Genomic DNA, 27,773 nt, shown 5'->3' on the forward strand with positions numbered 1-27,773 from the left:
CTTTATAAATATAAATTACACCCAGATTAATGGCACATCAAGGGGAAGTTGCTTGCCCAGCATTGTGCAACGAGCGAGTCACAAAACAATCAAAAAGGTAAAGGAATGATAAAACTACGGGTGAGCTTCCAGACTGCCACTTTTTTCTCAAGCTCACTAGCCTGATTGCCTGTACCATTATTTTGGTATCCCCCCAAAATAACTTCCTGTCCTAGTATCATGTTTTTTTTCCATTTTCTAAATGCTGGCTTGCTGCCTTGTTCCCCTCCTTTTTGGTGATCCATAGCTCTTATGGCAAGATGTTTCATGCCTTGGCAACTGTCTGGATTTTAAAAGCATGGTGCTGGATGCTGGAGAGTATAGTGTTCCCAAAGAGGTTAGATTTCTGAGTGGTGGGAGATGGACACTAGAGTTATCTGCCACTAGCTAGCATCTTTTAAACATGACTGCCCATGAAGGGCAAAACTATGTTCACTAATGTGTTTTTCTAACACAATGCATTTTCCCAGTGGGTCTTATGTGAATCATGGTGAGAAGGCAGGTAGAGGGGGCTAGCAACAGAGTGGCTCCCTTGGCAGAGTAAGATGGATGGACAGCATGTTCCAATAAGGGCAGAAAGTATTGCTTTTAAAGGGGGAGAAAACAACAGTGAAAATCAAGGGAGGGCTTCTGCTGTGGGAAGAGGAAAGGCCAGATGATTTGTCTCCAGTATCTCCGGAAAAAGCCTGGAGGCCAAGTGTACTTCTCTTCAGGAGCTTAAGGTTTGTAGTCAGATTTGGCAGACTATGCTGTTGTTTTCTATACTGTAATATATGTTCTATAGTGTTATGTGAGGTTGTGGCATTTTACAGAAATCAAAGAAGGTCCAAGCTGTTTTTGCAACATTTTCAGCCTGCTACTGTTAAGGTGCTGAGGCCCTCATGTACCACTAAAGAAAGTGGGAGTTGAAAGTGTTGATTGATCATGTAAGATCTGTGACCACAGAAAATCTGCGATAAAAAGAGGCGGGATGGGGGGAAGGATTATGCAATGTATATTAAGCACTTGTCCACATTGGGGATTTCAGAAGTTAGTGGTGAGAGATAGTGCAGCTGCACCAGACCCACTGACATCAGTGGAGCCATTTGTGCATGTAGGGCCTGTAGGCCTCATCTGTCCCTGGAACACAAGCAATGGGCATGAGGACCCATCCGCATATCGGAAGGATATTTTTTGGGAAAAGCTGGATAGACAATGGTTGGTGCCCAGGAGAGGGATTCACTTGCAGGTGCAAATAATTGCATGGAAGAGAGCATGAGGGCAGTTCTGGATTTGATAATCCTGAGTTGCAGATATGCCCCCATTGGAGCCCCTTTCATGGCCCTGCCCCACCCCTGCACTGGGGGGCTCTCTTGGCCTGGAGCCCTGCCCCACCTTAGCTGGCCTTCCTTGAGAAGGGTGATCATCTGCAATCCCCAGGCCATTACTCCTTGTCTTCAGGTGGGATCTGTCACAAAAGAGGGATGTGTATGGGGGTTCCTACTAGCACTGCTCCGGCGGATTCATAATCGTTTAGTGACAGCAAATCCTCTGCAGAGATGGAGTTGGCATCCTTTCACAACAAAGTAATGAGTTTCAGACTTAATGACCCATGCAGATGAATGGTGTAGCGTAGCCCCCACCTCTCACAGCTATTGTTTCTGGCTGCCTGCAAACTCAGGCACTGCATCAGTAGCACACAGCACAGGTCATGTTTTCCTGCTTCAGGGGCCTAGGGTTTGTAATCAAATTTGACAGACTATGCTGTTGTTTTCTTTAGTATTCTATAGCATTACGTGAGGCCCTGCTACTGTTAAGGTGCTGAAGACCCTTTCTTTCTTTCTTTCTTTCTTTCTTTCTTTCTTTCTTTCTTTCTTTCTTTCTTTCTTTCTTTCTTTCTTTCTTTCACAGGATTCGTAAGAAAACTGCTTTGAACATCAGCACATGACTACATCTGAAATTTTAGGGCTGCACATATCTGATCCTGCGTTTATTGACATGCATGGTCTATTAAACTAAGACATTCCCCTGCTCACACTTCTCTCCCTGACACACAACAAACTAACATGTGTGAAGCAAAATGCAGGACAATGTAGCACTTTAAAGACTAACAAGATGGTTTATTAGATGATGAGCTTTCGTGGGCCAGACCCACTTCCTCTGTCCTGCATTTTGCTTCAGCTACCCCAGACTAACACGGCTACATCTCTATCACTAACATGTGTGAGTAACCTTACTCAATGTACCTCTGGAAAGTACTGAAATACAATGGTAATGAGTGTGACATAAGAACTTATATAGATTAGAACGGGCACATTACAAATGCATTTTATTACACTACATTATTATAATGCACTTGAATGTGAAATCTTTTTGGAACTCTTCAGACATCCTCTGACCTTTTTTTTTTTAGGGGCATAGCTCTCTTCTGTTGCTCTCTGCATTGGTGTCAGGCCCAGAATCAAAGTGTTGTTGATTAGTAAATAATGGGCTGCAAATTTTTACACCAAGATAACGAGGTGTTTCAGATAAGCAGACATGAATTGAGCCCCTCTTTTATGATGTGTAAATATCTGAGGGCAAAGTTGTACCACTGATATTTTTTTTTAAACACAACTCCCTATTGGAAAGTTCTGCTTAAAAAACTGGTAAGGGGATATGAATCTAAGAAGTGTTTACTGTATGGAATTAGAGATGGTTGGTTCTTAATTTACCAGCAGATCAGTGAATATTTTACCTGTGGAAGTTTGGTAGCAGTAGTGCATTAAGCAATTTGATTAATATGTGAAACAAGTTGCTTGTTCACTTGTCCTCCCATCAGGGAGAGGAGTGTGACCAGTGGAATGTGTTGTTTTAGTAGGATTTTTCATATTGTTGCGTACGGTGCTTTTTTGTGATGGTACTGCCTGGTACGCAGTACCAGCACTTCCAGTCAGAGCTCAACAATTTTTCCCCTGGAGTACCAGCACCTTTAAAAAAAAATTTTTTTTAAAGCACTGGTTGTGTATATATGAACAGAAAGTAATGCTCAGTGACACTGTGTGCTGTGCAACTCAAGGCCTGCCTTTGCACCTTCCGGAATTTGAGCTGCTCTGGTGGCTGATGCAGACCATGGCATAAATTAGAGCAGATGTAGAACCTTTTCCCTTTAGTTTCCCCATAGCTGCTAGTGGCCTGCTTTTGCACAGTATTTCCTGATCCTTGTTACCCATGGCTGCTCCACAGCCTGTCTCTGATCCTATGCAGTCTCTGTACTGTAAGTATTTTTCTGGGTATTTCCTGACTGTTTCTGCTCTCTTGGGCCCTGTTACATCTGCAGACTGGCCTCCCTGAAATCCATAGCAAAACTACTGTAGTTTTCAGTGATTTAGTCCCCGATTCCTGCAATTGGAGTTCATTATCAGCCAGGCCACATTGGATCAATGGTAACCTGTTTTGATGAGAGGTAATGGTTTTGCACAAGGGGCAGGAGTGGGGAAAGAGAGGGGCCTTTGAAACTGCCATCTTGCTTTCTGGAATCTCACTTTTGGGGGGTTTTCTTCTTCTTCTTCTTCTTCTTCTTCTGCAATAAAACTTAAATCTCCAGCCATTAGCATTCTCAAGAAAATCTTGGAAACATTGAAGTGCAAAGAGTCTGCTTGGCAATGTATCTGAAACAATAGCTCGGGGAAGTGTGAACTGCTCTATTCATCTGGATGGTGTGCTAACCAAGGCCTTCTGAGTCATCATCCTGCTGGTCACTGCACTAGTTTTGTTGCTAAGCCCAACTGTAGACTCCCCTGACTATTCTTTTTTTCCCTTGTCTCCCCTCTTTCAGAATAGCAGATATGTAGTCTATACCAGTAAATTAGACTGGTGTGACTAAAACACTAAGGGGTGTGAAAAATCCACACCCCTGAGCAGGATAGTCAGCACTTCTGCCTAGGGGAGGTTGATTTCTTATGCAGAGTGGGGAATCTCTCCTGTTGGTATAGGTAGTATCTATGCACTGATGTAGAATTTTAAGTGTAGATAAGCCCTCAGTCTGCTCCCATATTAATGGTAGGGCCATGTCATCCCCCCTTCAGCTCCAGCAGCTAGCTCTCTTCCGGACTATACTAGAGGCTGTCTGCAGACTCAGACAAATATCACAGCAGCAGCTATGCTGAGATTACATTGTCAAGATTTTTTTGGCAGGTAGGGGCTAGAAACATGAATTAAAAATGAAAGTTTCTATTCAGACATCTTCACCTGACTGGAAACTAGCTCTAGGCATACCCTGATAGTGTGCTCATGCCTTAATCCAGACCTGCCCCATGGTTTATCTAAATCCCATAAAGGGAAACCAAAGCTAGAACACAAATGATCATATTTTAAACATGTGCATGAAATTCCATATGTACAGTCACACATAGGGGAGAGTGTGGCTTGTGGGCAAAATTTGGGAGATTTTACGTAGGACTCAGATTAATGTGCCCCAATATGATCCCCACCTAAAATGTATTTATTTATCATTTGAATGGAACGGAAACTCTTCCGGACAGCCCAGAGAACTGGTGATTGAAGATGGCTACTCTGAAGAAGAGTGCACAAATTGATGTGTGACAAACTGATGGCTACATTTCAAATGTGTACTCAACTTCAGTGTAAGCAGCAGCACACCCCAGATTTGCAAAATGTTTGGTGGTACCTTGGCATGAAAGGCATGTACAGTAATTATGTTGTTACTCTTGAAACCTCCTCTGTAATCACGTTTAGTGGTCTTTTTTGGCAAATTATTACACAAACTAATTGACCCACTGCTATAGTAATCCTTATTTCCCAATATATAACACAATATTGAATTTCATACCATCCCTGTTAGTGCATACATATATTGCCATTAGCTGCTTTATATAATTCTGATCTCTCTTTTAAGTTAATACTTCCGTCATGATTGGCATATCCTACCTTAGGCCCAGTTCCATAACCCTTACTAATAGGGACAATTCCTTGACTTCCTTTGAATTACTCATGTGAGGTTCAGATTTGGGCCCCACATTCCACAGGCAACTTAATTGAATGAGTAGGGTTTGGCCATAAATGCATAAAACCATATCCTAGTTTGGGGTTCAGTAGGAAGTGCTTAATCAAAAGGCAACACTGAGTTTTGCTCTAGACTAGAGTTAAGGACTACAGGGTGTGACCCTTAAAGTGACTGAAGAGTTCATGTTCCACAGTATGTTTTTAATTTTAATCCATGTTTGATAAAACCACTGACATTTTACCTACCTAATTTCCTTCATGCCGGGGTAAAACTCCCCCCATGCAAACAGAACTGAACTAACATTTTTAAATGGTTCCATTTTATTTTAAAGAAGCTGGAAAAACAAGTGATTATATCATAAACCAATACAATCTGAGTTTGTTTTTGTTCTAAAGGAATATATCCAGAACCAGTAAGACCATATCCATAATTAGAGCTCCATTTATGCTTAAGGGAGGCCTGGGTTTGCACAAACAATGCCTGTTCTGTTGGAGCAGGAGACCTGCTTTGCTCACCTGGAATCTGTTAGCAAGAGGAATTTGGTTCCGAGAAGGTACAAGACCTTCTTTCCTCTACCCTTTCTCCTCTCAGACTGTTATATAAAAGAGGGAGAAATTGTACCTTTGGCAAAACTTTTTCCCAGTTGCCAGTACTGGCTTCATATATGAGGGTTTAAAAGGCTCAGTCAGAGACACTGTGGCTACTTCTTAGGGGACAAGATCTAACTTGTGTGTATTTTGGTGATTTGATTACAATAGAGGTGTGGGACACCTTTCTGAGTCAGACTTTAACTTAAAAAAGGGGGAGGCAGCCCAGCACAGCACAAGCCTACCAGTCAGTTTTCTTTTTTAAATCGGTAACAAAATACAGTAGGACATGATAAAAGCACTTTGACCCCATTGGATGAAGGAGCTTGGGGGAGGGTTGCTAACTGCTGGGGTGAAGGGGATTATAAAATTGAATGACCCAATGCTCCAAAAAGGAGAAAGCTACAAACTAGTTAAAGCGGGTGGGGTCTTTTCTGCCTCCTGGAGTGAAGAGTTAAGACCAAAGCTGACTATTTTTGCACATCAGCCAGCTGCTAGCTCACAGATGGAAGCTGCCAAAGTGAAGCAGAGTGGTTCAGGTAATCACCATCTTCAGCTATTTCCCCCAAGTTTGGTTAACATGAAAGGGTGGCTTAAGTCTCGATGCTTTGGGTTTGCAACTGCATGGACCCTGTCTAACAGTAATGTCACAGGGTTTATGTCTGTAACAAAACCAGCGCTTTTAAAAACTGCTCTAAGTGAAGTGCAGCAGTTGAAACTTATGAGTGGCCCTATCCACATCTTAAACCTCGCTAGGAATTAGTTTGTGGTGGAGTCAAGATTGTAAAATCCGCTGTTTGGGGCTGAATGAAATCTAGACATGCATGGCACATAGGGGCCTAGGCCATTAGATTTTTCCCCCACCCTTCTCATTCTGCTAGCGGGGAAAGCGACCTGGCTCTTCACAGCCGTGACGGGAAGGGGTTACTCCTGGGCTTGTAAAAACTCTCCTGTTCTTGTCTTGCCTCCCTACAAGGAACAGCAGACAGGGTCACGCAACGCCCCGCTAGCTCCAACCCGCGGAAAGAGGGGGGCAGGCGGAAGCGGACCACGTTCAGCAAAGCCCAGCTGGACCTCTTGGTGAAGACGTTTGAAAGCGACCCCTACCCTGGCATCGTCGTGCGGGAGAGGCTGTCCAGCCTGACGGACATCCCTGAGTCTCGGATTCAGGTACAGCTTGCGGGGTCCCCGGGGGCCATGGCCCTGGCACGCTTCCCAGGGATGGTCACAACAACCAAGGTGGAACTCGGCCAGTGAGAGGGTATAGCCTTGGTGTTGTGAACGCCACTGCAACAGTGACGTGGCTCTTTCTTGTAACTTCAGGAGCCGATCTCGCTACACCGGCTCCAAGGACACTGGTACTGGAGGGTGGGGGTGGGGGGCGGTTCCCCTTTTGCTGGCTGTGTCTTTAGAGAGGCGCTGGTGAAATGGTGCTTTGCCCTCCCCTTCTTTGGTTAGAGGGCCGGGACTAGAGCTACGCCTTCAGTTGTGCTGTGTAAAAGGGATACTGGGGGATCCGGATTGAGGGGTGTCTCCAGCAGGAGCAATGCTGCTGCTCTCCTAGATGAGTTAGGGCTTGAGGTCTGCAGAGGCCTGCCCCCCTTTCGTTTTGGTGGCCCTACGTGTGGTGCAGCTTTAGGGACCGATTCTGCGGAGTCTGGAGATCTGTTCCCCTCCCTGAGCCTCTATGAGAGGTCCCAGGTGAGCCTGAGTCCCCATGGATCTCCTTCTTGGGAGCTGAAATATGAGACAGGGGTCCCTGAAACTGCGGAGAAAGAACTGATCTCCTGATTCCAGAGTTTATTTGGGGGAGTGGGAAACATTTGCTTGTATGTTTCAAGAACTAATGTAGGGCTTCTGAAACCCAGTGTTGTATGCAACCCGAAATCCTACTCCCATAGCTGTGGGGCCATCACAGATGCAGCAGAGACAGTGAGCAATATTTCAGTAATAGCATGTTGTGATGCTTTTTTTGGCCTGATTTTGTAAATAAGTAGTTTTAGGTGAGGTGAAACTGGGGTGAAAAGAAAAATGAGACTCCTGAAATGGGTACTGTAGTGTAGAAAGGTTGAGAACTACTGAGTTAGACTACTGGGGAGACCTGTCCTTTGCTAACCTAGGGAGCACAATTGGCCTTTTTGAGAAACTGTAAGTTGAATCTGAGGGAGGAGATTGTAAGCAAACTCAAACTAAAATCCCTCAGGGTTTAGCTCCTCACAAACTATTAAACCATCTTGTTAGTCTTTAAAGTGCTGCATAGTTTTTTTTTTTGTTTTGTTTTAGGGATAATAGAAACCTTGGGACCTGATTGAGCTCTGCTACTGCCTTTGGGGAAAGAAGGGTTCACTTGGGCAAACAATGGTTCCCACCTATGAGTCAACTCCCTATTTTTCAACTAGGTGGAAAAGGGACACTAAAGTTTGAATGTTGTTGTTGACTCAGGCTAAGTCTACACTGGCCCTTTACAGTGTTGTAACTTTCTGGCTCAGGAGTGTGAAAATACCCTCCTGCCCCAGACTTACAATCTAGAGCATTGTGAAGTGCCAGTGTGAAGGTGGCTATAGCACTGGGAGCAAGATTGCCAACACTACTAGCTATTCCCTTAGTGGAGGTAGCTTACATAGTGCTGGGTGAGAGCTCTTTCTGTGCTCTCATGGTGTGGCCACACTTCTAGTTTAAAGGGCTGCTGCAGCTGCACTCTAAACTTTTAAGTGTAGACAAAGCCTCTAGCCGGTAGTCAGCAAGAGTTACTTTTACCTCTTGAAACTTTGACAAGTTACAATTAAATCCAGCTCCAGCATTTGTTCATTTCAACCAGTGCCAGTAGTGTTGCAAATTCCTCAAAGAGCTAGTGTCAAGGACCTGCTCAAACTCCCACCAAAATGAATGGGAGCCGTTCTGTTGAGTTGAATGGGGCTTGTGCTCTCTAAAGAGTGCTGTAGTTTTCCTTGGCAAAATATTTCAGAGTGAGAGGGACATGAATACCTGGCAATTCAAATAGTTAAGGGAACTCGTTCCAAACTGGAAAATGGGGAGGAGGAATACTTTTTAAAAACTGGTGCTAAAGTGCCGTCTTGACTCAGGCATATAGTGACATAACTGGGTAGAATTTGATCTTGTGGATTTGTATGTGCATGGCAGGCGGCTTACATCAATGATCATGATGGCTTACTTTCTGTTAATTCCCTCCCAGGTGTGGTTTCAAAACAGAAGAGCCAGGCAGCTGAACCATAAAAAAGCTGATACCCCCATCTTTCCCAAAGCTGATCATGGCAACAAGAAGCTGACCTACTTCAGGCCAAGAATGGCAGAGACTTTTGTGTCTGGTCAGAGTCTACTCAATCTACAGCCATGTGTGTCAGAAGGGAATCTAAATGTTGCTAGTCAGCCCATACAGTATTCAGGGCAACAGCTTTCTAGGTTAGATGATAATTTCAATAGCTTGGGCAACACTTTTAGATCAGGGACCCAAATCCAGATCCCACCAACTCATTTTGACTCTGTTTATGTGTCTAGAGAAAACCAGTTCGGTTTAGGAGCCGCGGAGAGTCAAATTCAGCACCTCGTGCAACCACTGCAGCAACATCCATACTACCAAATATCTTTACCTGAAAACTGCTACACAGACACACATCTGTTCCAGGCTGCTTCCCCGCTTGCAGTAGGAAGCCTGCAGTGTGGTCAAGGTCCTCAGTATCCAGCAGCTGAAGAGAACTCTAGCCAAGCAGTGATCCATGAGGAGGCTTCCTATGTGGAAGAAAGTACTGCTCATTTTAGTAAGAGTCCAGTTGCAGGCCATGGCGGAGGAGATGCCCAAGTAAAAGTTGAACCTGAGCAGGCTCATTGTAACACTAATTCGGTGTTTTTTTCTAGTGTTACTCCTCCTCCTTCAGTGTTTGTAAACTGTCAGGTGCCACCTCAGAGGATGCTGACCCAGCTGGTTCCTTTGTTTGGGCAACGACTGAAAGAAACAATGGATGAATTTGATCCTTGTTGGTCAGATATGAGAAATGAAGTCTTAGGCCTGGGTCTAGATTTGCTACTTGAAAGTGAACAAAATGGAGAGTCAAGTGGTAGTAGTAGAAATTACCCCTTCACCTTTATTAGCCAGAATTCAAGCTGCCACGTAGGTCAGACCTGAAAATGATTTGGTGGCTCATAAATTTGCATGATTGTCAAGGTGAAAGAGGGGAAAGTATAAGGAGTATTGCTGGCCAGTGTTTTTAAGATTTGTGAGAATCAGTAAGGGGGTGGGGGAAGCAGGTGTGTAGAAGGTGGATGCTAGAAGTAGTGAATAATTTAACCTCTTTTGGGCATTGTCAACAAGCTGTTTGCAGTGATCTTGTATTAGTTTATTAGCCACCAGATAACTTTATTTGGTCTGGGTACCGGTTACAGTTCACTGAGCAATAGTCTCTGATAATCAAATTTGTTGGTTAGCTTTAACTGAGATATGGAATATGGGAGAAGTTTTAGGGGATTACAACTGTTTCCTCACTGGAAGAATGTACCACATATTGAGTGAAACTACTTATGTTGAAAATTCACTTTTTGTTCAGTATACTCTTATTTCTTCCATAATAGAAGAGGCACAAACACAAAAAAAAAGCAAGTAGCTTTTTTTAAACAAGGTCAGTGGAAATTGTGAGGATATATGGTGTAGTATTTTCTTACTTTGATGTGTGCCTTTAATTCAAGTCACCAGTATCCCCCTTTTCAGAGACCTATGTACTATAAAATGTAGATGGAGTTTTTCTTAAACGGCAATGTTCTGTGCATACTGGCATTCTAAGTGAATTGCATGAATTCTGCCCTAAGAGAGGGGTTTCAAAACCTCATTATCTTTACCATATCTCTTGAAAAAGACGAATTAACATCCCTATAAAGTGCACTGCAACAGGAATTGAAGGCAAGCATCCCTATGCTCTGAATACTGTACTGTTGGGCTTCACCTTGAAAAGACTGGGGCCCAGCTCCTTCTGCATGGTATTTTGGTGCCTAATTCCCACTGGATTTTAACATCAGTGAGTGCAAGGCACCAGCATACGTTTAAGAAACTGCCTTGAGCTCAGAGCTGGCTACAGACTGGGCATCCCCCTGTGTTTGCATGAGGTTTGACTGCAGTCAAACCATTCACTGGGGCTGCATCTGTGTGGGACTCTGCTCAAACTTATGTAGTTGCAGGAGTGTGTCCAGGATGTTTTAACATCTCTTTCACATGAAATTAAATGCTTGATTGCATAATGTTCAAAAAGTGACTACGGATACTTTTAAAAATGTTGACTTCGAACTTTAAGGGCTGTGTCTAGACTGGCAAGTTTTTCCGCAAAAACTTCCTAGCTGTCTACACTGGCCGCTTGAATTTCTGCAAGAACACTGACTTCCTACTGTCTGAAATCAGTGCTTCTTGCGGAAATACTATGCTGCTCCCATTCGGACAAAAGTCCTTTTGCGCAAAGCTTTTACACAAAAGGTCCAGTGTAGACAGATCAGATTTGTTTTGCACAAAAAAGTCCCGATAGCGAAAATGGCAATCGGGGCTTTTTTGCGGAAAAGCGCATCTAGATTGGCACGGACGCTTTTCTGCAAAAAGTGCTTTTGCGGAAAAGTGTCCATGCGAAACTAGACGCTCTTTTCCGCAAATTTGCGGAAAATCATGCCAGTCTAGACGTACCCGAGGTGTTGTAAATCAGTTATTCTTTTTATAATGCAAGACACATAAGCTATGGTTTGTTTTGGGTTTTTTTAAATGGATGTAGCTGTAGAGAGGTAGTCCAGTGGCTTCTGTATGGATTTGGAATTAACACATGAAGAGTTGTGGTCCGGGCTTTTGTGATAATTCCATCTCTGGCCTTGGACAAATCACTTAACCTCCCTGCTTCCATCATCTGTATATTTTAATGGAAATAATACTTAACTACCTCATAGGGGTCTTAGAATAATAGGCTAATGTCTAAAGCGCTTTGCACACAGAAGGCACCATGTGAGGGCTAAGTATTATATTTACTATGAAATGACTTGTACTGAGTTTTTTTTTATGACCTATGTGCTTCAGTAAACTTTGTTTCTAGAAGTGTGTTTGGTAATGCTTATTATTTGTCACTTATTTAATTTCTTGATCTTATGGGAGGGGGGCTTCTCAAGCATCTTCTAAAATGTTGCTGGATTGTGACATAAGCTATGATGCTCAAGTGTTTAAAACCACATTCAGTCCTACTGGTTTCATTAACCTGCTCACTCTCAAAGCACATGATGAAAGATTAATTGGAATCTAAGGGCTAACTTCTCTCCCCTAAGTATTTGAGTAGCTGTGTGTGGCACAAGGTAGCTTCTGGGTGGAAGTGGGAAAGAATCATCCCAAACTGGGCTGTGGAATGGATTCAGAGGCACTCTGTGAGCATTCAGTAATCCTGAGGCTGCATTACCTCATCTGCTCGTAAGGACTGCATTAAAGAATTCACATTGCTCTGGAGTGTTGCTCTCAAAAAATTCTGGCATCTTTGGTGTCCATGAACCAGGATATCCCCCTTGTGCTTTCTATGTGGACTCCCCAAATCTGCCCCTACTTCACCTCAGTTTTCCAGAGTTTCAGTGCTTTTACAACACCTAGAACCATCCCCATTCTGCCTTCTTATTCTAGAGTAGTAGGCAGTCTTTGTTCATAAAAAGCACTGCCGAGATCTTTGCCGTGACTTTCAGAAGCGATTGAGCACCCAAACTCTAGTTGGTGTCAAAAGGAGCTGTGTGGGGTATTTGGCCCTGGTTTCATTTTTAAAAGTGGTCCTTGGGGTAAGGAAGGAAAGGGGGGGGGGAGAGTTTTATGCAGCAGTGTGACAAGTCTGAAATCTTCAGATTTCCTCAATCAAATGTAAAAGGGAAATAACACTTCTGTTCTTAAATCTCTTTTTTAGACAAAGTTACAATTATGTTCCAAATGAACCTTTTTAAAGAGAAAATACAAATAGACAAGGTAGATGACGTACATCTTTTATTATAACAGGTTTTTTTTGTGAGACACCACACAACTACAACACTGCAGGTAAGAGTGAATGAGTCAGGGGCTGTCCACCGTCCATTTGTATTTGTTGTGGGGCTAGTGTTACTGAACCTGATCCTAAGTCCATAGTAACTTGGTACCACCTGACTGGCTACTAATATGGGACTATGAAGGTTAGACAGACTAAGGCTGCATCCCTTTATAGGGAAATTAGTAGACTTGAAGGAAAACACAATGGTGCTTTTTTTTTTTTAATTTTGGGAGAGGATGCACACTTCATTGCATGTGGCCTTCCCAAAGACATCAGCTTTGTTACACTTACTGGAAAGCGTTCCTGGGGCTGAGCTCCCTGTGGCTTCAGGGAGTTTTTGACTGAACACGGACATCAGGGATATGTCTACTCTGGCGGGTTCTTGTGCAAGAACATCTTGCGCAAGGGTTCTTGTGCAAGTACTCTTGTGCAAGAACAGGTCCACACTGCCATGTGCTTTTGTGAAAGAGCATCCATGGCAGAGTGGACGCTCTCTTGTGCAAGAAAGCTCTGATGGCCATTTTAGCGCAAGAAACCCCTGCTGCTTGTCCACACTTCCTCTTGCCCAAGGGGCTTACACTTGTTAGAAAAAAGTGTAGCTCTTGCGCAAGACGCCCTGTATTCCGACACCATACTGTAAATCATCTTGCACAAGAGCAGGCGGGCAATGTGGATACTCTGCTGGTTCTTGTGCAAGAATGGCTGTTCTTCCGCAAGAAGCCCCCAGTGTAGACATAGTCCTGGAGTGGAGCCTTAGAACCCTTATGCCTCTTTGCTATGCCCAAGGAGGGATCACTGTGGAAAAGGGGGGCAGGATTGCATTCCTGCACACGAACTGAATGTTGTGCTACGGGGGAGCTTGGGGAATGGATGGCAGTAGCGAAGACTTAAGTTAAGAATTTCCTAGGGTAAACCCAGCCTAACTGCATTGTTCAGGGGTGTGCAAAGTCCACATGGCTGAACAGCATAGTTAAGCGAGCCTAATCTCTGCTGAAGACAAGGAAATTCTTCCACTGACCCTACCTACTGCCCCCTTGGAAGTTGGATTACCTATACCAACAGATGCCCTTCATGCTAACATGGACAGTGTCTTCTGCTGTGGTGATGGGCAATAAAACAGCAGCAGTTTGCCAAGATTAGCCCTTATTGGGGCACAGCTGCTATATTTACCCACACCTGCACGCGTTGGTAATTACAACTCACTTTGGCCCTGGATTGCCATTCCCTTCCAATGGGAGTGGTGTGAACCAGGACCCTGCTTCCCACTGGCCAGGTATGGTGATTTGCAGCCAATGGGAGCTACAGTCGCTGAAATCTGCAGAGAGACAGTAAATATAGTGGCAGTGGTCCACTGTAGGGAACTGCATCAGGCCTATGGGCTGCTATTTGTCCACATCTGGTCTATAGTGAAGTATGGCTAAGGGTATATTCAACTAGGCAAATCCCAAAGCCAGTGTCTGCCAATAAAGGTATTGTACCAGTGACGTGGGCTCCTACAGTCTCAAAGTGCTGCTAAATGGTCCTGTAGTTTGGAGGGATAGACCTTTTCCTTTAGGCCAGTGATCGCCAACCTTTTTAAACACAAGATCACTTTTTTAATGTAAGTGCAATCCAGGATCTACCTCAACCCAAATACCCTTGCACCACCTCCTTCCCGCCCCTTCTACTACTCCTGCGTACTCCATCCTTCCTTCCTTTCACTAGGCAGGGGCAGAGGGTTGGGCACAGGCTCTAGCCTTGGGGATTTGGAGTGTGAGAGGGGCTCTGAGCTAAGCCTGTGTCAGGGGGTCAACGTACAGGAGGGAGCTCAGAGTACAGGCTCTGTAAGGGAGTTTGGGTTCGGGGCTAGGGCAGGGCTTGGGGTGCAGTAGGGGTTCATGACTGGGGCAGGGGTTCAGAGCTGGATCTAGCTGGGAACTGCTTACCTCAGGTGCCTCCTGGGTGTTGGTGCAGTGGGGTTAAGGCAGGCTCACCCTGGCCATGGCCCACTCCCTAAAGCAGCCAGCAAACTCTCTCCATCCAAAGCCCTGTGCTCTTCCTCCACCTGTTTTGTGGAAATAGAATACAGGGTGGGGGGGGGGGCACCCTGGCATCAGCACCCCTTCCTCTCCCTTCCCTGCTCTTCACACCAACCAGAAGGCTCCTGGGATGGGGACAGTCTCTTAGGCAAAGGGCAGGAAATGTGCAGCAGAGGGGAAAGGGGCAGCTGAAGTGCCAGCACGCGATAGCCTCTTGGCCCAACCAGTCAAGATCACCTGTCAGGGGCTCCAAGATCTACCGGTAGATCCTGAGCTACTCATTGCTGACCACTGCTTTAGACATAGTCCCAGCTCCCAGCTTGTGACTCCACCACATTCGCTTTATGCTGGTTCCAGAAGTCTTTCCGTTGACTGACTTTGCTTCGGCCTTCAAAGATGAATGGCATCTCAACTTCTGAAAGACCAGCTAAAATTTACACCAACTGTCTAGACAACACACTTGAGATGACAAATAATTAGAATGAGATTCTCTCCTCTCCTTGGGTATGTCTTCACTGGCGGGTTCTTGCGCAAGAACGAAGGTTCTTGCGCAAGAACCCGCAGAGCATCCACACAGCCCACCCACTCTTGCACAAGAAGATTTACAGTAAAGCGTGGGAATAGAGGGCTTCTTGCGCAAGAGCTACACTCTTTTCTAACAAGTGTAAACTCCCTTTGTGAAGAGGGGACTGTGCAGAAATCCTGCTCTATTAGGGTACATCTGCACAGCAGGGCTAAACTCAAAATAAGTTATGTAACTTGAGCTACGTTAATTATGTAGCTTAAATCAAAATAGCTCATTTAGAATTTGGGCACATCTACACAGCACTTATTTCAAAATAGAGCACTCTTCCTCCAACTTCCCTTACTCCTCGTAAAATGAGAGTTACAGGAGTCCGAGTAAGAAGTCCTTGGGCTGGACATTGCCAAAATAACTGCTTATGTGTAGATGTTCATTCTATTTCAAAATAATGTCAGTTATTCCAAAATAATAGTGCTGTGTAGACGTATCCTTAGGGAATGTGTTGTTGAGTGGGAAAGAAGAAAAGTGTTTGAACGTGGTATTTCTGCACTGTGTGACAGTATGCAGAACCGGCTGATGTCTTGCTCATCTCCTTTCTGGTCTCTTGAAGTAGCTGGTTATTTGCCCTGTGACCTTCCATCTGCATCTACCTCTTGGACAGGTACATAGCCTGTAAAAGTGCTCCATAGGCAATGTCCATAGGCTTTCTTTCTGCACTAGCTTTCTTTCTCTTGGACAAGCAACCATGGCTCCCACTTAGTACCCCTTTGTGATTGCTGGGGTAGTATGGGGCTGCAGGGCTTGAGCTCTGGGTATGTAGTGTATAGGGGGAATAGCTTTCTTCTCATTGATCAATCCTGTACTTTAAATATGAAAGCAAAGTTTATTACCTTTACTTCTCACAAGCATGCAATGTTTACTACATACAGAGCTTTGAACAGCAAATATCCATGGCACATGGCAGTGCTCTGTTCAAATGAGCTGATAATCTGGTGTGAATTATTTGTGGTCTCCCTTTGTTGCATATAACCTTTATCTTAGTGTCCTGTCTAGCATGAATTTCACAATAACAACATTGGCTCAGACTTGTTAAATACAAACTCTATCCTTTCTATTGCTAGTTAAAGGCTTTCCACAAGCTCTTATTAGAGTTTATTAAATTATATTTACTTCTTGCATATAGTTATGTTCATAGCAAGGATTGTTTAAAAAATGGGGGGAGGACAGGAAATTAGTCAGATCTCTTGTTGAAACACAAATGTCTGCAAGACCTAGGTCTAAGCGGTGAGTTTCCAAATATTTTATTATTATTTTTGTATTTCAAAGTCCTGATCCTGCAAACAAGCATATGCTTAACTTTATTCCCATTGATTTCAATGGGACTACTTCAGAATTATAGAAATTAAACATGCATACAAATGTCTGCAGGATTGGGCCTAAACAGACAAAAACTGGGAAGCGAAGTATTGGTCAGATCAAATGTATAGAAGTGTTTGTAGGTATATGCCCCATGTAGTGGGAGAGAAATGGGGCCTTACACTTTTTCCTGTTCCACTAAAATAGAAAGCGTTGCACTTTACCATGTGATTAAAATGGTTTATAAGAGGGCTATATGGAAACAGTATTTTATACCTACTTTTTCAATGAGTCTTTCCTGCTAGTGCTGCAGGGTGGATACAGAAAAAAGCTGGGTTCAATGGCGCTTCAAGTATCATAAACAATATTGTCAGCTAAACTGATTGTGCAGCTTTCAGTGCTGATGATTATGCTGAACACAAAATCGCAGCTTTCTCACCAAATCCTAGGTGGAGTTTGCAGGACTTTTAGCTAAAAGAAAAAAAATCTTTTTTGACTTTGGGCTCTCCCTCGGGCCCCTCCCGCCCGCATGCAAATGAACATGCGCTTCGCTTACAAGTCCCCTAAATGGAGCCCCGCCCCCCCGGGAACAGCCCCGATCGCCCCAGCGGGACTAGTCGCGTTGCAGCAGGTTCAGCGGGTGCCTGATGACTTCGCCGCGCCAGGGCCCCAGCGCCGGCTGCCAGCCCGCCACGCGCCCCGGGAGCCAGGCGCCCCGCGAGTCGCGCGCCAGGCCCGCGGCCCATGGGCGGCTCCCGCCTTGCCCGGCGAGGGAGACCCGAGCCCACGAGCGTCCCGCCTGCAGGGGCGGCCGGGAGCGGAGCCCCAGGCGGGGCCCTGCCGCCGGGGAGCGAGGGGGACGCGCCGCCCTGAGCGCTGGGTCCGGGCGGGGGGGGAGGGGTGCAGCGGCTCCCAGAGCGGGCAACGCCCCCGGCGGTTAGCTCCTCCCCCCGGCTCGCGACCCAACGTCTGTCACAGCAACTAACCGCCACCCCCGGGGCTCGGCGTGTGTCACAGCAATAACCGTCCCCCCACCAACCCGGGCTCGGCGTGTGTCACAGCAATAACCGTCCCCCCACCAACCCGGGGCTCTTCGTGTGTCACAGCAATAACCGTCCCCCCACCAACCCGGGCTCGGCGTGTGTCACAGCAATAACCGTCCCCCCCACGAACCCGGGGCTCTTCGTGTGTCACAGCAATAATCGTCCCCCCCCGGCCTGTGTCACAGCAATTACCGTCCCTCACCCGGGGCTCGATGTGTGTCACAGCAACAACCGCCCGGCAGCTGAGTCGCTGCTTCCGGGCGGGCGCAATTGGCTAGGACGCACTTCCGGTCGGGCGCCCATGCGGAGCTGGGGCAGGCGGTGCGGCGGGGGTAGGTGGTGCCGCGGCCCCGCTGTGAGTCTTCTCTCCCCGGGGGCTGGGAGCGAGGCCCCGCCCCTCCGAGGCCGAGTCCCGCGCCCGGGGAGGTCAGTCCGTCAGCGCCCCCTTTGCTCCGGGCTGGGGGCGGGTGAAACCCCCTCCTTCCCCGGGCCGGTCGCTGAGCTCTTGGCCCCCCGGACGCTGAGGGCGCGGCCCGCTGCTGAGCCCGGGGTGCCCGCCCCATGGCCAGTCTGACCTCTTCATGTGCCTGCGTGGTGGGGCCGTCTGCAGCCCTGCTGGGCTTCCCTTGCAGTCACGTGGCCGGTTCTGCCTGGGGGGTGGCCCGTGTTCCCTCCCTCGGGTCTTCTCCTGCCGCCTGCAGAATAATTGTTTGTTTGCACCGAGGCGTGGGCCGTTGTGCACCACTGGTAGGAACCTGCCTTTGAAACTTTCCTGCGTGGCTGCACTCGCACACCGCTTACAGGGAGCTCTGGTGTTTGGTGCCCTGCATGGTCTCTTTCCTGCAGTGAGCCCAGGGAAACTTTGTACCCAGGTGGGGCCTTGTTGTTTGTGTTGATGCTCGCCACTGCCGCAGAGGCATATGGCTTGGATTGGGCACTATCCAAGCATATGCAGGTCCTTGAAGTCTTACCCCTTCCTGCCTGGCCTTCCACTTGTTAAATTCTGCCCTCAATTAGCGTAGGACCCTACCTCCTCTCCCTCATATCCAGGCTCGACAAATAATACAATCTACTCGCCCATGGCGAGCCGGGTTTGGGCAATCTGTGCATGCGTAGATCGCCGGACAGCGCAGCTGGCGAGCTCTGCTCATATCTATTTGAATAATGTTGGCCCAATTGAATTAATGAATCCTGACTGACTCCCAAATAAAACTACTATCACAGTCCTTCTAATGATAAATTAACCCCATTGTCTTTACTTGTATTTCTCATGCTTACTGGTAACTAGTTAACTGCCTCCTGGCTGGGCTGGAGCAGCCCCCTGCTCGTGGCATGCATGATGCGGTGTGGTGGGCCCACTGTGGTGTGCGTGTGGGGTGCTCCAGCCTGGCCAGGTCCACCATGCTGCGTCATGGTGGTGGGATGCTCCATTGGTCCCCTGTCCGATGCGTGCTGTGGCAGGCTGGTTAACTGGTTAGATGTATAGTTTAACTGGTTAACATTTTAAATGAGATTTTACATCCCTAATAGCAAGGAAGGTAATTTTCACTATCACCAACAAAATAGTCAAGTGGTGACGCCATCTTGAATTTCCTTTATCTTAGATAAGCATGACCCTCCTAGAGGAAAATTCAACCTATTATGTCTTAGGTGGAAAACAGGTATTTAAGTAATGTTGCTTCTTTTTTCTGTGTATGTTGTGTAAGAATTGGTTTTTCCATATGCCAGCTATGCTCAGTATCATTGGCAAAAGCAGTCCACTTGACATTGGTGACAGGTGATTCCTAATAAAAGAAGATGGAGGAAATTGACAAGAAGAAGCATCGTAAGAAGCACAGTGGGCCAAAAGCTGACAAAAAAAGGAAGCGTCATCTGACTGATTTAGGACTTGGAGATGAGGAGGATGCTCGGAAGAGAAACCCAAAGGCCTTTACGGTCCAGTCCGCTGTGCGGATGGCCAGAACCTTTCACAGGTATGGAAACTTTTAGAGCATGCTGGGCTTGATGAATTTTCTCTTATTGTTTTTCCAGTGAAATAATTTGTAGATACTAATAGGACTGTGTTTTGTGAACCATGCTCATACAGCTAAAGTGGTTTACCATATCCACACAGCAATATATTCTTTATTCTAATGGGTCATTATAAATGGACCTAACTGGGTCTGTCATGCTGCATTGCTGTGTTAATATTTATGACGGGAAAATCTGGCTAGCTCTTTAGTCAGTGGGAGTTGTGCATCTCTGTGTGGATAACTGAGTGCTTAATGATTTCACCCAAGTGAATGAGTCCCTGAAATACTTAGCACCTTAAAAACAAATGTTCTTGCTTTTTTGATAACTTCTTATTCAACTTTTTATTAATTTCTTCATAAATAGGACACAGGATTTGAAGACGAAAAAACATCACATTCCGGTGGTTGATCGAACTCCCTTAGAACCTCCTCCTGTGATAGTGGTGGTAGTTGGCCCCCCAAAAGTTGGAAAGAGCACTTTAATAAAATGTTTAATTAGGAATTTCACCAGGCAAAAACTGGTTGAAATACGAGGTCCTGTAACAATCGTATCAGGTGAGAACCAAAAAAATAAACTGTTATTTGATACATAGCATCTTGGATTTGGAGAGAGAGTGATAAATTGAAGGGCGACTTGACCTTAGCTCATCTACATATTCTCTCTCACACAATACGTTTTGACATATGCTGAGAACCACTAAACTGTCAAATATGTCTTGCAAGCAGGCACCATATATTTATTAATACAATAATCTAAGGAAGCTTTCCATTTGAAACTCTATTTTAAAAATGAATTAAAAGTCCTTACCCGTTTTTCTAGTTTTATAATTATACTTCCCAATTCCTTTTGAAAACATTTGTCTCGCCCTGTTGCTATGGGAAAGACACAATCAAAAGTGAGGAATTAACACTGTTCACAATGTGATATGAAATTCATGAAGTAAGCAAATACTTTTCTCTTGTTTTTCAATTACAGTAGTTTTAAATGTTTGTAATGGTAGTAGGTAAATATTCCTAACAGATGGGTGGCTTTTTTGTGCCTTAAGAAAATAAGATATTTGTCATACATTTTTAACAGCTTTGATCTATAAATTACACATTTACAATTAAACTATTATAACACTGTTATTAAGGTTGCAAAATCAAGCATTCAAAACATAAGAAATGTCAGATTTAAATGTGTCCTATCTTTATGTGTATTAATTATGATACGGTCTTTAATTACATGATCATATACTATTTTTTCCACTGGACCCCGTTTCATTCAGTACTCAGGCAGGATGGTGTGCAGTTAACAATCAGCTAATCAGTATTTTGTTTCGTTCTTGTTCAGTGAGTGGTCCCAGATCTGTCTTACTGCATGCTATTCAAACCCTGCTTAAAAGACAGAATTGTTAATTTTTTCATAGTCTTTTCTGTGGCACTTATTAGAATAGTATCTGAAGGCTTCACAAATATAAATGAACTTATTTTTACAATGCCTCTGTGAGGTGAGGGGAATAAGGAGAAATAGTCTGAGATTAGGATTAGAAATGGTTTTGTGGTTTTTTGGGTGTCCAGTTTGAAATTTTGGTGATGTATTTTTTTTAAAGCACTTTGTGTTTTGATCATATAAAATACTAAGCCTATTTAAATTGCAGCTGAGTTCTTATCAGTTTTGCAAGTGCAGGCTCCTGATCTCAAGTCTAGCACCTATAAAGTCAGGAGCATAAAATTGACTACTTGTGAATAGTTTAGTTTAAGTGGTTTGATTAGCATTGCATAGGAACTCTGGTAGGAGTGGGGATAGAACCCAGTTCTCTGGGGCAGTATTCAACTGTCTTAACCACATTATCCTGACTTTGCAATCCACCTGCTTTCTGCAAAAATGAAATAGGAGTTCCATAGACAGCTGTCTTCGCTACTCAGTCCTACTCCATCCCTAGAACAGGGCTAGCCTGTACACTAAGTGAGAGAGAGCGCCTGTGGAAAAAACAGTATATGATCCTGTTGCAGACTATTATAATAGATCCTTGCAACTTCATCTAAACCAGACAAGTGCTCAATTATGACTTTCCTGAACATTTGAACATGGGTCTCCCATTTTATGGAAAAGTGTCCTGACCACTGATTTAGGGGATATTTTAGGATAATTGTCTTTCACCTCTCCTGTTGAAACTGTTTCACTTTTTTTAAAATAAATAATTAGCGATTGGAACAGCGACTATAAATTGACTCTCCCACATCCCAGGTAAGTGCCTTAGTTACTAGGATAAAAAGTCATTCTCACTCTTTTCCTGGCCCAGTGACTACTGATTGTCATTATGAATTACTGTGGTTACCACTGTGAATGACACTGAATAAAATTACAGCTCAAGTGGTTAAAATTTGGAAAAGTTATAAGCAACCGGTTTTATAAAAGGGGAGTATCACTCAACCAACTAGAAGAATCAGGAGTACTCTCAGCCATACATATAATTAGGAGCTGAAGATGTTTAAACTGGGAAGAAAATGTTGGCTTATCCAGTCCATCCCCTCTGTCATGTGCAAGCAACGTGTAATTCAGGAGAGCAATAAATCGCACAAAGGCAACAGGAATTTAAAATTCTATCTCTGCTGCTCTTACATCTGGTATTTTTAATAGGGCAATAGGGAACTAAATTGTCTGTCAAAGGTGGCATTTCTTGATTTTATTGCTAACAATAAGTTGGGTAGCATTCTAACATGTAAGCATGGCTAATTAGGGAAGTCAGCTGTAACTATGCAGTATTATATCAGAATTGATGTAATGGCTTGAGACCATTGAGATTAAAGATGAAAATATCTTTAGTTGGTTCACCTTTGTTTTCCCTTAATTTTACGCTTTCTTCGCAGGCAAAAGGCGTAGGCTAACCATTATTGAATGTGGATGCGACATTAACACGATGATTGATCTGGCTAAAGTTGCAGATTTGGTAAGTCAGTAGTTTTGTACAAAAACGCAGATACTGATGTTGGAAGTAATACTGTTCCAAGATCACTCCTACAAATTAGTGGCCTGATCCTTATTCCCATTGCAGTCACTGGTAAAACTGATACAGAGGGAGCAAGGAGGGGGGGAAATGCGAGAAGTTGACTAGATTAACTGATAAGCCTAGGTTTATTGGTTAATCGACTGACTACTTGTTCACATCCCTAATTTGTTGCCCTTCTTTTCCCATTTTTTTGGGAGGAGGTTGCCAGATCTGTATTCAAGAAATGGGTGTACAGGGGATTTATGTAGAGGCATCATGATGTTTCTTATATATCCTTTTCCTAACATTTTCTAACATTCTGCTAGCTTTTTTTTTGTATTGCTACTGCATGTTGAATAGATGTTCTCTGAATTCTACCCACAATGACTCCAAGATCACCTTCTTGAGTGGTAACAGCTAATTTAGTCTCCATCATTTTGTATATTTAGTTGCACATTGGAAAACATTCTCATGACTTTGTGTTTATCATCATTGAATTTCACCTGCTTTTTGTTGCCCAGTCACCTAATTTTATTAGATCAATTCTTCGCAATTTGCTTTTAACTTAATGATCTTGAGCAATTTTGTATTATCGGATTTAGTTACCTCGCTGTGTTTACCCCTTTTTCCAGATCACGAATATGCCGAACAGTACTTGTCCCAGCACAGACCACTGGGTGACACCACTATTTACTTCACTTCCTTCTGAATACTGACCATTTATTCCTATCCTTGATATCCTAGTTTTTAATTAATTACTGATCCATGAGAGGATCTTTTCTTTTATCCCATGTCTACTTAGTTGGCTCAAGAGCCTTTAGTGAAGGACCTTGTCAAACACTTTCTGAAAGCCTGAGTGCCCTGTATCCACTGGATCACCCTTGTACACCTGTTTGAGCCCCCTTAGATAACTCTAATAGGAGAAAAAACTCTTCACTGATCAGATTGCTCACTAATGTGTAGAATGGAAACAGACTGCTATTTTACGTGGGTTCACCTGATGCATTCTAGCTGGACTGGAGTGCTGGATTCTGAGTGCTGCAGTCAGGGTGTTTTCAGATGAGAGCCTCAATTCTGTAATTTACCTCCATTTTTGGTTCTAGCAAATCTGAGTTGATCTTTGTGATATGGTACAAAACTAATTTTCTACTCAGATTTGATACCTAAGATGGGGGATATGGCGCATATTTTCACTGATAGTTAATTATGGGGTTATTTATTGGCTGAAATTGACCAGCTCATCTTGATAGTGTTCTGCTGCACACATGTTCTTTGACACAAGAGATGTGTTTAAATATGGTATATGCCTGAGATTATGAATGGATGTGGTGGAGTAAAGCCATATACACGCTTGATTGTCACAAGGTTAGGATGACTTAATTATAGATGTAGCCATAAGTCATTAATTCCTTTGCATCTCAGGCAGCTTGTTTCTGAGGTCATAATTGGCTTTGCCTCATGTTCATGTGACCACAGGAGACAAGTATCCTATGTCAGTGTTCTTTTCTATTATCATCATCATCATCTCAGTGGCACATTACAGTAATTGCAACATACAAGGAAAGTTTATCTCACTTATACCAAAGACCTGTTTATGATCTTAGATGCTGTAGTCCCTTAAGGCATTAAAGCAGTAGTCTCTTGAGGTAACCTAATCTTTTGTTGTGTTTGTCAGTTACCCAAAACAATCAGGGCCTTTTTCTTTACTAATTTAATCAGACATTCCTGCTGATATTGATAAAAGCTCAATCTTCCATGTTTCAAGTGGGGACAAAGTTTCTTAGTTGAGGATGGCCAGATTCTGATACTCTTTATTTTGTTTAGAATTATCATGCTGCTCAAACAGCAATGAGACTCCTTGAGGAATAAGAAGCTGCTTAACTAAATAAGTGTGTCAGGATCTACCCCTCTGTGCTCAGCAGTTGCTGATACTAACCAATTTTTTTTTGCGGTGGGGGGAGTAGGAGTGGAGTTGTGCTGGGCAGGGGGGAGACTTCTATTCTGATTCTGCAGGTGTGGTGGTGGGTTTTTTTTTATCCTTCTGTAATTTTCCTAGAGAGAAGGAAGGTTTATAGGTTTAGGAAAGGGGATTTGATTTCTCAACCTTTTTAAAGAGGGACTGAAGATGTAACTTTTAATTAAAAGGCCACAATTGATTCTTTAGGTTTTTTTGAAAATCCTTGGGAAGATTTTTTTTGACTCCTAGAGATTAAAAATTTATCAAAGCCAACAACAAACTAGATGAACAAATGGATCCTGTTTAAAAGCATGACTATTAAATTAGGTGAAGATGCCAATGAGGGTATCTCAACAGCACCACAGTAAATTGTTTTCATTCACATTCAGGTTCTTATGCTCATTGATGCCAGCTTTGGATTTGAGATGGAAACCTTTGAATTCTTGAACATCTGCCAAGTACATGGCTTTCCCAAAATCATGGGTGTCCTTACTCACCTGGATACATTCAAGAACAACAAACAGTTAAAAAAGACCAAGAAGAGGTTAAAACACAGATTTTGGACAGAAGTATATCAGGTATAACAGCAAACAGTTATCTTTTATGAATATTTGAACTGTGGAGATTGGAAAAAATATGTAAAGGTATTGCATTTGCGTTGTCTTTCAGTAACATTGTGAACAACAGACTCTGCTAGTGTAGCATTTATACATTTTTTTTCTTATTTGCAAATCAATTTCTGAAATTGATCTGTACCACAAATAATAGATCTGTTACAGCATTGGAGCAAGTAATGATGTGGGTAGGAAGTTGCAGGATCAAATCCTTGGTTCATAAAAGCCAGATGGTGGTGTTTTTGCAGAGGTTACTGTGTTGTCTGGCAATGCTAACCCTGTGTAACTGCTGTATTCTTGTTGTGCATGCTGTAACAAAACCAAATAACCCTTATAGTTTCTGTGAAACACAGTCTGCCTTTTAAAAGAGGCAGGAGCAAGTCTTTTTTGCTGGTGTGAGCCTTGCATACTTGGTGCCAAAGTTTTGAGGATAATTTTTTGCTTTGGTGGAGAGGAGATGATTAACAGACATTACTGTGAATCTACTGGAGGCAATTGTAACTTGTCAAATGCAATCTTTTGCTTTAGTTTTAATGATAGGAATTTAATAGGGTAGGTTTTATTAAAGTTTTAATATACATTTGATTGATTTAGGGTGCTAAGCTGTTTTATCTTTCTGGGATGGTACATGGAGAGTACCAAAAGCAGGAAATTCATAATCTCGGGCGCTTTATCTCTGTCATGAAATTCCGTCCCCTTACATGGCAGACATCTCACCCATATGTCCTAGCAGACAGGTATGTGTGTGTCTTTTTTCCTTAATTCTCTGTGTCTACTGCACTCCCACCCCCGTGTTCTGTTTTTATAAGAATGTAACGGAGCCAGTCAGCTGAGAGTGTGCCTGAGACTTGATAATGGCTAAGTTAAAGTTAATTTATTTTTTTAATTACATAAATAAGGGGAAATCAGTGGTATAAGATATCTTTTTTTAGTCTGGTACATGTAAGTTCAGCTCCAGTCATGTCAATAAGGAGGAGTAGTTTATTTCTATTCCTGTACATTCTGGAAAAAAGACATTTTAATATCACTGTTATGCAACTGTTGGGCATGCAAATGACCACTTTATTTTCTAGCTAGAATTGTATGAAATGATTAATTACTGTGGCATTTGGTGCATGGTATTTGTTGCTATAAAAGAATGCAACCCCACTGATTTTTTTAAAAATCAGTTAAAATTTTTTGCAATCTGAATTCTTTGGAGCTGAGCCCACATAAGTGAGCAGTAAACTTGGCCTAGTGCCTTCAGTGTAAATTTGATTTGCTCACAAACCTGGAGGATGAGGCAGTAACTGTATCTTTAGAATGTTACAGGGTATTGAAACTGTCCATAAAACATTACAACAAAATTGCTGCATGTTCCCGTTGAACTACTCTGATGGCACAGCATCCCAATAGCTTAGCAGCAGTGAGAGAACGTATCATTCTGATCTCTAATCACTGGGCTGACTCCCAATTGAATACAGAGTCTACTTCAAGGTCTCTGTTCTGAATTACAAAACTGTTCATGGGATTGGCTCTAGCTACCTAAGAGATTCTTTCCTCTGTGTCCACATGATATCACACAACAGTGAAGCTGTCTACCAACAGGGGAGGAAAAGCTTGTGAGTTCTGAAGACTGAGCTTTCAGAGAAGCTGGAGCTAGCTCACTCTTAGAAGAGATTAACAGAAAAGTAAAAAAACACCTTTATTCTTTCAAAGTCCTGGTCACTCATAAATGGGGGAGGGGAATTCTCATGGGTTCACAGGTATTATTTTTCTTGCAAGTGAGGAAAGAAGTAGGAAAGAAACCTTTTGGGTTTTGCTTTTAAATATTGGGTCAATGCTCAAGTGATCAGAAAAGTACTTTGAAAGTTGATACACAAAGTTCTCTGAGGTGCACTGAGAATGTTGATGGGGGAGAAGAAATATTCTCTAATCATCTAGTTCCAGTTTTAGGTGTTTGCTTAACATGGTCGTGAATGACAGCCTGAAAGAGAAATTGGCTAGAAAGAGACTAAACAAAATGAAACTGACTCCTCTGTTTTCACTCTCTGCCCTAGGAGAAAAGATAAATACCTAAAATGAACTCATTTAATTTTTCAGAGGTGTAGTATTGAAATTTTATGTATTCAAAAATAAAATGGTTGTAGTCTAAAATTTTACAGTAAGAATCTTAAAAAAAAAAAAAAAACTTTAACATGACTATGTCCCTTATTGTGTTCCTATTGTCAAACAGTGAAAATATCAAATAATGTGGTTCTTCAGTGTTTGTTATTTTGAAATAAAGCTGCCATAATAGTCTAATGTAGCAAATACAAGAAGTTGCTTCAGTACTTCCTTTCTGGAAGATAATAGTTGAGAGACTATTTCTAATATCTATTCTCATATTCCTAGAATGGAAGACTTGACAAACCCAGAAGATATTAGAGTCAATCCAAAATGTGATAGGACGGTGTCACTTTATGGCTACTTAAGAGGGGCATACCTCAAAAACAGAAGCCAAATTCACATGCCAGGTAGTATAGTCAACCTCTTAAAATTCTTATTATTTTTCTGATTTATATCTTATAATGCTGTTATTATTAAAGGGATGGCTTAAGTCTGTAAGGGTAAGTCTGCACTTGCTCCCTAGTTTGAACTAGGGATGCAAATGTAGGCGAC

At 43.3% G+C, this 27,773-nt stretch overlaps 2 protein-coding genes across 5 annotated transcripts in view; both read left to right on the forward strand.

Annotated features, from left to right (window-relative positions):
* Window positions 1–5,994: 5,994 nt before the first annotated feature.
* Window positions 5,995–10,893, forward strand: LOC142830485 (uncharacterized). The gene is made up of 3 exons (XM_075935769.2): window positions 5,995–6,149; window positions 6,587–6,780; window positions 8,804–10,893. Exons 1-3 carry the CDS (start codon window positions 6,116–6,118, stop codon window positions 9,749–9,751), a joined length of 1,176 nt encoding a protein of 391 aa, XP_075791884.2. The 5' UTR covers window positions 5,995–6,115; the 3' UTR covers window positions 9,752–10,893.
* Window positions 10,894–17,758: 6,865 nt separating this feature from the next.
* The window catches only part of BMS1 (BMS1 ribosome biogenesis factor), a 41,148-nt gene continuing 31,133 nt past the window's right edge, over window positions 17,759–27,773 (forward strand). Inside the window, exons 1-7 of one of the 4 annotated variants that reach the window (XM_075934772.2) lie at window positions 17,759–17,910; window positions 19,307–19,551; window positions 19,955–20,145; window positions 22,444–22,523; window positions 24,909–25,097; window positions 25,728–25,870; window positions 27,507–27,628. In XM_075934772.2, the coding sequence (XP_075790887.2) occupies window positions 19,376–19,551; window positions 19,955–20,145; window positions 22,444–22,523; window positions 24,909–25,097; window positions 25,728–25,870; window positions 27,507–27,628 (901 nt within the window). In that variant the 5' untranslated portion in view covers window positions 17,759–17,910; window positions 19,307–19,375. Of the gene's footprint in view, window positions 18,005–19,284; window positions 19,552–19,954; window positions 20,146–22,443; window positions 22,524–24,908; window positions 25,098–25,727; window positions 25,871–27,506; window positions 27,629–27,773 lie in introns of all 4 variants that reach the window. The other 3 variants (XM_075934774.2, XM_075934773.2, XM_075934771.2) reach the window with 3 other exon arrangements.

This window comes from Pelodiscus sinensis, chromosome 8 (assembly GCF_052426305.1).
Source record: "Pelodiscus sinensis isolate ZL-2025 chromosome 8, ASM5242630v1, whole genome shotgun sequence".
In the NCBI taxonomy this organism is placed as follows: domain Eukaryota; kingdom Metazoa; phylum Chordata; order Testudines; family Trionychidae; genus Pelodiscus; species Pelodiscus sinensis.